This window comes from Etheostoma spectabile, chromosome 18 (assembly GCF_008692095.1).
Source record: "Etheostoma spectabile isolate EspeVRDwgs_2016 chromosome 18, UIUC_Espe_1.0, whole genome shotgun sequence".
Taxonomy (NCBI): Eukaryota; Metazoa; Chordata; class Actinopteri; order Perciformes; family Percidae; genus Etheostoma; species Etheostoma spectabile.
Genome location: NC_045750.1, coordinates 9,484,785 through 9,493,661, shown reverse-complemented (window position 1 = coordinate 9,493,661; position 8,877 = coordinate 9,484,785). Strand labels below are relative to the sequence as shown.

Genomic DNA, 8,877 nt, shown 5'->3' with positions numbered 1-8,877 from the left:
GTGTGTGTGTGTGTGTGTGTGTGTGTGTGTGATTTCAGCTGGCTGGCATTTGAGGGTCAGGACTTCACTGGAAGGATGTATGTGTTAGAAGTGGGGAGCTACCCAGACTTGAGAGCAATGGGATGTGTTAATGCGAGCTGCTCCATCCTGTCACTACAGACTGTTGGCTTTGTAAGTTTATTTTCTGTTACCTTTTAGAAGTTGGTCCACCACAATTTTTGCTCATTAGACCCTTGAAATTGGAAACAATGGCATGGGGAATAAAAGTCTGAGTGCAGTCCGTTTCCATGGTAACTTCAAGATAACAACCTGCATGACCTGCAACTCTCCACCCACCCCATTCCTTAATACACCATCTCTCTCTCTTTCCCTCACGCTTGGCAGGAGTTTTCCCTGCCGTCGATTACTCTGTTTGAGCGGTGTGGTCTGCGGGGGAAGAGGGTTGTTCTGACAGATGGATCAGTCAACCTCCAGCTGGCTGGAGGCTGCACCAGAGTCCAGTCTGTGCTAGTGGAAGGAGGCATGTAAGTACATTACATCTGCTCTGTGGTAACTTGCTCCGTAGGAATGTAAAGCAGCAACTAGCTGTCACCAAGTTCTCCTCTTGGTGTGAGTTTGACAGGTTCATGCATAACAGTCTGTGTGTTTGTGTTTCTACTGGGGAGGGAACCCAGTGTGTTATGAAAGCCATGTTTTCTGCTAGGAACATGTGAAATAGAATTATATCCTTCATTTTAAACACCTTTAGTGGCCCCTATTGATTCTCCCTGATAAATCCCTGTTGTTTTTTAATCCCTTTTGAATTTCTATTTTAAAATTCGAAAGAAATCAACTGCCAAGTCAACGTGCCAAAAAAAAGTAAGCTTATTTCTTTGCTTGTGGCAAACCACACCCATGTACTGTGCCACTAATGACTCACAGTTAAGCGTTAAAAGAGATAATTCTCAACTGATAAAGCAAGGTACTTAAACTCAAAGGATTCCGAGTTAATAAGAGTAGCAACGCTGAGGTTATCTGTCTAAGCAAGTGTCTTGTTGTTCTTTTGAATTGGCAGAATTTACCTTAACATTGGCAAGGACAGTTTTTAATGTTATCCAGGTCTGTTATCCAGGTAGTGAAGCTGGCTTCATGGACTTATTTTTTGTTTAAGACTGTATAGGCTGCAGTTTTGGCCTGTATGCTCAGACATGGTGTTTTCTAGATTCAAATGAAATGGATGCAGAGTGCAGCGTCAGTAAATTGCTTGTATGTCAGTACTGACAGATTGAGTAATGATGGAAACCTGCTGCTGATGTGCGAGATTCAGACTATGGGTGTGAACCCATGCTGAGGAAATAAAAGGCTCACAGTAAGCCAGAGCTGTCTCTCCAGTGGCACATTCCCACTGCTGGAGACGGGCAATCAGCCAAACAACAGGGCCATTGAGAGTTAAAAGCTACATTTTGTAGTGTCAGAGAGAAATTGGATGGTCGTGAAGTTGATGCATTTTAGAAGATTACCTTTGGCATGGAAGAGAGGTCTCATAAACACAACTGCAGGGTCTGGCTACACCACACAGATTTCTAGGATGGGAGAAAAACATGCTTGTTTGTTGGGATTTTTTTTAAAGCAATACCAATCGTCAGGGGCGGTGCTAATCTCCGCACGGAGCCGCTGTAAAATAATCGTGCAAGAGGAAACTCAGATTGGCCAGATAGTCTAGCTAGCTGTCTTGACTTACCCTGCAGAGATCTGAGGAGCAGTCGACAGTAGTCCTCATAAAGGAGAGTTTAACATCCAACACAAAGATAGCAGAAGGAAACGGAAAATACATGCATCTGGCGGGATTGTTCGATGATGTGGATGTATATAGACTACATTTTATCTGATGTAAAACTTGACTGTGTTTTTGTCCTTTCTGTATCACCAGGTGGGTATTATATGAGGGAATCAACTATCGGGGTCCTCAGATTTTGCTGAAACCTAGTGAGGTGCCTGATTGGCGCAAGTTCAGCACCTGGCAGAAAATTGGATCCCTCCGCCCTCTTTTACAGGTACAACCTGGCGCTACACAATGGGCACAGAGCTTTCATTTGTATGCATTAGAAAGTCTATACACCACAATGGTGGACGTATATTTCACACTTCTTAATGTTTTGTACATGTATATCCGACCTACCTTGATCTACTTTCAGTTCGAACAGCTGTGTTAAGTTGTCTTGACTGAGAGGAAAAACCAAAAAACAAAAACAATAAAAATGTAATTTCGGGTTCAAACAATATTCATTAAAAAAGGCAGCTGTCAATTGATGGATATGACTGAAATCTACACAGTGCAAGTCTTAACAACCTAAAATCAAAATGTAATTATATGGTGGAGAACATCATTTCTTACTTTCAAAATCACTCACCTTGAATTTGGATATTGTCTGTTTGTGTGGAGATTAATTGAGCTTAATTAAAGCTTGGTTTTCATTCTGTAAAGCTCAAACATAGTTTAGAAAATGGCACAAATATATTTTGTATGTTAACGTGCGTCTCTTTAAGAATTATGAACCTTGTTATTCACTGAGCTGTAGCACTGAGCATTTGGTCATGTGTATTTTCTGAGTAGAAGAGAGTGCACTTCCGTTTAAGGAACAGACAAACGGGGCTCATGATGTCAGTGACCGGCGATTTGGATGATGTCAAACTGCTGCGAATCCAAGAAGCAGAAGAGACTGATGAATTTGAGCAGATCTGGTTCTACCAGAATGGACAGCTCCACTGCAAGGTACTGCTGCTGTCATCATTATACTACTAAAAAGCCTGGGAACAATGCTATGAATGAGTCATGAGCAAGTTTTGGTCAAATCCCCTCTTATCAACAGGTACAAAAAGGGCTGCAGTCTGTAGACCATTTTAATCATGTCAACACAAATTCATGAATCTAATCAGAATTGGTCAAACAAATGATTAAAACTAAATATTTAAATAACAAAATAATCAGTCTTCTATTGCTGAGGTTCAAACAAAGGATACTCAACATTTTTTATAAACCTCCCATATCATACTTAACACTGGTCGATAGGTATAAAGTCTATACCCCACGATTAAATAATAGACAGTTAGTTTGAATGTTAACACTGGCCGATCCATGCTAAAAAAATGAAATAAAAAAGTACTGAACTCCTCTCCTTGTGTTTCCAGCTGCTGGAGGAGTGCTGCCTGAGTCCCAGTGGTAGTGTGACGATAGCAGGAAGCCGCGTGGGTCTCACTCCAGAGCCCGACAACCAAATCCACCTGTGGAGCATCACCCCTGAGGGCTTTATCTCCTACACCCCCACCTCTGATCTGGTCCTGGACGTCAAAGGTGAGTCATCCATGTGTGATGACTCCTGACATGTACCTTTTCAAGGAATCAATATCTTCTTAATATTACAAAACACAGTAGTATAAATGATATAAATAGAAAAACTTGGATAGTTGCTACTATTAGACCCTCTGGGATGAGTTTACCACTGAGGATCCAAATGTCCGAATGTTTTAATGATGACAAGGAAGTATTTCAAAAGGTATAGGATACTTCCGTGTTAGTCAAACTTAAATACACGCATGTTCAGGTAAAAAAAAAAAAGTTTAAAGTACAAGATGCATTCATTTTCCTCATGACACTACAGATGTTACTTAGGATCTATATTCTGTACATTAGTTAATACTTTTTTTTTGTCTTGATAAGAATAGTCACCCTGAATCTAACTTTCTGTTATTGGAGTTTTACTTAAACTGAAAACTTGGTATTTTAATGTCAGGGTTTTTGTTTGCATCACTGTCGATTAGTGACACCTTGTGGACTAAATCATGTTAGTGACAAAGAACCGTCCACTGCACCAAGATGCATAGTATTCTATATATTTATACATACTGTATCTATACAAATAAATAGATTTATATATATATATAGTGAGTGTCATTTATATTTAGTAATATAGAGTTTAATATTATATTATGGAACACAAACTTATCCCAGTTGCAGTAAATGAATCACCCACTTCAAAAAGAATAACACTTAAATACCATGAATTATAATAAATGAATGAATTAATGAGAAAACATTTCTGTTTCAGGGGGCCATCACTATGACAAAAACCAAGTGATTCTACAAACAAGGGATCCAAGTAAACTACAGCAAAGGTGGAATGTGGAGATTATATGAAATCATATGAGTTGCTGGACTGGATCCTGAATATTATTATCAGAGGAACAGCTCTACCAGAGGCTCTGTTATGCAGCTGGCGGACAAGTGCTCAAGGGCGAGGTACGTCATTAGAGATGTTCAACCTCTGCTGCTGCAAGACTACAAACATTTCCAATGAGGAGGTCAACATGAAGAGATGTGGATAAATCCGTAAGAATGTATTACTACTCACAGCAGAGTCTGAACTTCATACTTTACAATTAACCAGTAATATATTGAGTCTTATTTTTTGCCTTTTCATTGGATAAATCTGTTTCTTGATGTTAATTAACTTAAACAGTGTTAACACTTTTTATGCAACGTCATATATATATGTATACACACATATACACGTATATATACACACACATTATATATAGCCTCATTTTTCAGCTGCATGCTACATTGCGACATGAGGAAACAAAAAAAAAGTTTCTCTTGAAATGTCTTTTTCTTTGTTTGATCAAAATTATCCAGCATACTTGTTTTCAGAATGGTAATAAAAGTATTTTTGTCAATACATTTTTTTAATACATTGTACAGCACATTAAGTTGCACTTGGTTTACAACAATGTACTAAAAGGCAAAATGCTACAGACTTCTTTACTTGTTTTTGCCCAAATTGCCCACTCACAAACTGTAATGTGAGATGCAACATGACGTGGGTAGTTGTCAAATAACCTTGACAAGGACAAATGCAAATGCAAAAAAAAAAAGCAAATGTATTATTGAGCTGCTTCGGCCTCATCTGGTACTGGAGGATAAACCCATCTATTTCTTGCTAACTATGTTTGTAACAGACATTTTTTTATTATGTGATATTGATACATTGCAGTTATCTATACCAAAATATACCAAAAGGCCTGGTTGTACCAGCTGGATGCTGACCTGAATGGTTTTTATTAGTTCAAGACTGTTAATTATAGTAACTTCAACAATACAGGAAGGCAGCATAACTTAAACACCTTGTGAAGACTTTAAGACAGTACAGGAAGGTGTAAGTTTTACCAAGAGCAACAGCCTTTGGCCCGCTCTCATTACAAGCTCAGGTCACGCTTGTAGCCTGCTGCACCTCTACAATAATACAGTCTGCTGCTGTCAGGAGTAGCCTTGTAAAGGTGAGAAGAATCCCGAAGCTAAATTCTCTTGGGATTTTGCTTACTGTCTAGTTTTGTTTGGCCGTTTCTTGAACTTCCAGCTCGGACTCTGCAGTCTCTGCGCGAGTGTTTTGCACCAGCTCTTCTGCCTGTCTCTCATCCTCTTCAGCTACCCTGACTACAGTCTTCCCTCTGGCGTGGCCCTGCTCCAACTTCTGAAAAGCCTGGGGCACCTGGGTAAATGGAAACTGGGCCTCCACAACTGGCAAGATCTGCAATGAACCAGCAAAAAAATATCATGAATATGAGCTTAAAATCACTCAGGAAGTAAGTCAGGAAACAATTAAGCGATCAGATTTAAACATTTAGCTTATCAGACATGGGATAAATAGTATTTGGCTTTCGTTTTAATGGCTTGGGGAAATGGATGGGTGGACTGCTTTATTAGACAGCAGAATTAGTGTTGACAGTTTGACGATTAAGTCAATAACGTATATTTTCATATGCTTTCTAATGTGCTGATTGGATAAACTCCACACATTAAGTGCTCTAAAAAGACAAAATGAATACATTCTCTATCTCCAATACTACTGGAGCCAGATCTAAGCTGAACAGACAGGTTTCCCTAAATGCACACCACTAGGAAAATATAGTAATTATATTTACTCAATTTAGACAAGCTGATGCTACATCACATCTGCTTTCATGGCTGTGAGTGAGGGAGGGGTTCAGAATGTGATGAGGCTGGACAATCCTGTGCTAGTCCCACAACACAAGCAGCCAGAGGGCTTGTTATTCTGGTCAGCATCTCTTCTAGTTAACAATGAATGGGGAGTGCAGTGGCGTCACACTGGAAACCATCCACACTTGTGACTGAGAAAAGGACATGCACAGAGAGAGAGCGCGCATGTGTTTTGTGCGGGGGGGGGCTGTGCATATCTGTAGCTTCTCGCCATTGGTCTGAGTGTGCTGCTCTCTGTAAGCCCCGGGACAAAAGGACAGAGGTCCCACACGCTTTTGCGAATGGCTGCTCAGCACTGTTAATAAATCCATTCACCGTCTCGTGGCGCCTGAGTCAATTGCCCAGAAGCCAACTGTGCACAGCGGGAATGCAATGCTCACTCCTTAAAGCCCAGGGGAGCATTCAATACAGGAATCCCTGGTATGTTCATATTTAATGTGTATGATCTCTATCCCTGCATGAATTTCACTGTCGGACTGATCAGGTGATTGGTGTGCAAATGAGAGGATTTTCATCTCCGCATTCTGTCAGTATGCGTGGTTCTGAATGACAAGTATGCCAGCTTGTATAATATTAGTAATGAAGGCGGCACAGTACCTTCCCTGCGTCCACCAGCTTGCTGACCTCGTCCAGGGCAGGCCCATCTGGCGCATAAAATCCCCACCTATAGAAGACTCCACTTGATATCATGTTCTAAAAGGCAAACAGAGAAAAGACAACAATTACAAGTCAGACAGGTATGCACTCCCCAGGTTATAAAAACACCACAGAGTGATTAACTGGGTTAACAATTTTTTTTAAATAAGAGTTTAAACTGTAGTGCTAAAAATACCATGAGCTTACTACTGAATATTTTTAGTTCCAAAAACCACCCAAGACATAACAAAAGCCAGGGCATTCATAATGTTTGCTTGAGGCACTCCGTCATCACCACAGTGACTTGTGTAACAACGGCATACTAAGAGCAGCGTTGGGAGTAACACATTACTAATTCAATTTTGGTAATATTATACCTGTTACAATCTCAGTAATGCGAGTTACAGCGCATTTTAACAGAACATTTAGTGGTGTTTTGTTTTTTTAAGAATTCATCAACGCCGCAAAACATTTTCTTCCAGGAAAAAAAAGCTGTGAGTATTATTTCCTGTTGTTGTATTTGATGGTTGAGATGAAGGCAGAGACAGATACATCTGCAAGATGGATATTTTTTTCAGGAGTTATTACAATGTGTTAGAGCAAGCTGTCCCGTCTCTGTTCCCGTGGTCAGAGCCAGAACCAGAGACGGTACGGACAACATCTGTGTCCAACAGGTGACGGTACGTCACCACGGACAGCAGTGTGTCCCAGCTGCTGACAGATAGAAATATGTCAGAAATTAATGTTTAGGCTTGCTACAAGTAAATACCATTGCATTTTATCAACAGTGGAATGTAACTATGCCATACTTTAATACAACTGTAAGGTACTTGATATTTGAGTATTTTAAATTTTCTCCTACTTGCCTTTTGTACGTTATACTGCTCTATTTTTATAGCTTTAATTAATTTACATATTTATATTAAATTATACTAAATATTATGGATAATATATGATCTAGCATATTAAAGTGGACTTTATTGATCCAGGGGTGAAATTCACAAGCTACCAGCCAAGTCAAACTTCCGTTGTTATTTTGGTGAAAGTAACTAAAAAGTAATGCAAAAGTAGTGTAACGCATTACAATTCTAAGACAGTAATCTTGTAATATAACTAATTACTATCAAATGACAGTAACTAGTAATCTATAATGTATTACATTTTGGAAGTAATTTGCTGGCTAAGAGTGAAAAGTAACAGTGTGGATTACATGTAAGAAATACTGATCATTACAAAATTGCTGACACAATCCCAATTAAAGGTGCAGCAAATATCTAAAAAACGAGGACAGAAAGAAACCCTCATGTACTAACCTTGAAATTAGACTCTTAATTTTTTATCCTAATATAATATTATGTGACATGACATTAGCCTATCTATCCTTGCTTGCTTGAACATAGCAGATTCTTCCTGATCAGTCAGTGCTGACAAGAAGTTGAACACAAGAGGGCTCAGTTGTGCTGTGATCTCCCAGATGAAAAGGACGTGCTGTCAGTGAGGGTGTGACTGCGACGGCTGACCCCGCCAAACTGACCAGCTGGCTGGGACTGTGGACAAAGGGGCCCGGAGGCTTGGCAAGAAACACACAAACACTGGTATTTGAGGGGCAGAGATAGTCGGCTACTATCTGCACAAATACCAAATACTGCTGGTTCAGCAGCACGCATGCAAATGCACACACGCACACACACGCACACGACTCCAACGCTGCTAGCTGTGCTGTCTCCAATGGCCAGGACAACTTGATTCAGTCCCTTGAGAAGCTCCACCCTGTCCTCTCCTATTCATCCATAGCCCTCAATACACATGACACTCTACTAATAAAGCAGCTAAAGGGACATGACCTACATGAGATAACACAAGGGTTACACCCACGCAGGGAGTCAAACTCTTAATGCTCAAACTCTCTCTTCACCTGCACACAGTCAAATTTATAACACACTGTCGGGTTTATTTCTACAGATCACGCATTAACATTTGCAAAGAGAGGATATGCTATTGAGCTAAGTCAAATTATAACGTGGTTTTCCATCCCAAGTTCAACTGAACATCAATTCATATGATCAACTAAATGCAGGGATGCACCGATTTAGAAATTCTGGGTCAATGCCAATGTTTATAATAACAATTTGGTCATTACCAATGTTTTATTGTTGCAGTCAGTGGCTTCTTCTCCAATGTCAACAGCTGCAGTAGCAGCATATGCT

General features: G+C 40.0%; 2 protein-coding genes and 1 long non-coding RNA gene across 7 annotated transcripts in view; 1 reads left to right on the top strand and 2 right to left on the bottom strand.

Moving 5' to 3' along the window:
* The window catches only part of LOC116706003 (beta/gamma crystallin domain-containing protein 1), a 26,257-nt gene extending 21,542 nt beyond the window's left edge, over positions 1-4,715 (top strand). For 2 of the 4 annotated variants that reach the window (XM_032542514.1, XM_032542511.1), the window contains exons 17-22: positions 39-171; positions 385-524; positions 1,910-2,033; positions 2,594-2,752; positions 3,169-3,331; positions 4,086-4,715. In XM_032542514.1, the coding sequence (XP_032398405.1) occupies positions 39-171; positions 385-524; positions 1,910-2,033; positions 2,594-2,752; positions 3,169-3,331; positions 4,086-4,174 (808 nt within the window). In that variant the 3' untranslated portion in view covers positions 4,175-4,715. The remainder of the gene's footprint in view (positions 1-38; positions 172-384; positions 525-1,909; positions 2,034-2,593; positions 2,753-3,168; positions 3,332-4,085) is intronic. The other 2 variants (XM_032542513.1, XM_032542512.1) reach the window with 1 other exon arrangement.
* LOC116706005 (reticulon-4-interacting protein 1 homolog, mitochondrial) overlaps positions 4,640-8,877 on the bottom strand; it is an 8,836-nt gene continuing 4,598 nt past the window's right edge. The window contains exons 8-10 of one of the 2 annotated variants that reach the window (XR_004336117.1): positions 6,632-6,727; positions 5,988-6,165; positions 5,444-5,564 (exon numbers count right to left, since the gene is read on the bottom strand). Coding sequence is in view for 1 of the 2 variants with exons in the window: in XM_032542515.1 (XP_032398406.1) it covers positions 5,361-5,564; positions 6,632-6,727 (300 nt within the window). In the remaining variant the exon portion in view is untranslated. Of the gene's footprint in view, positions 5,565-5,987; positions 6,166-6,631; positions 6,728-8,877 lie in introns of both variants that reach the window. The other variant, XM_032542515.1, reaches the window with a different exon arrangement.
* On the bottom strand, positions 6,734-8,359 carry LOC116706006 (uncharacterized). The gene is made up of 3 exons (XR_004336118.1): positions 7,327-8,359; positions 7,223-7,224; positions 6,734-7,178 (listed from the first exon to the last, which is right to left on the bottom strand). It is a non-coding gene; the product is annotated as an uncharacterized LOC116706006 (long non-coding RNA).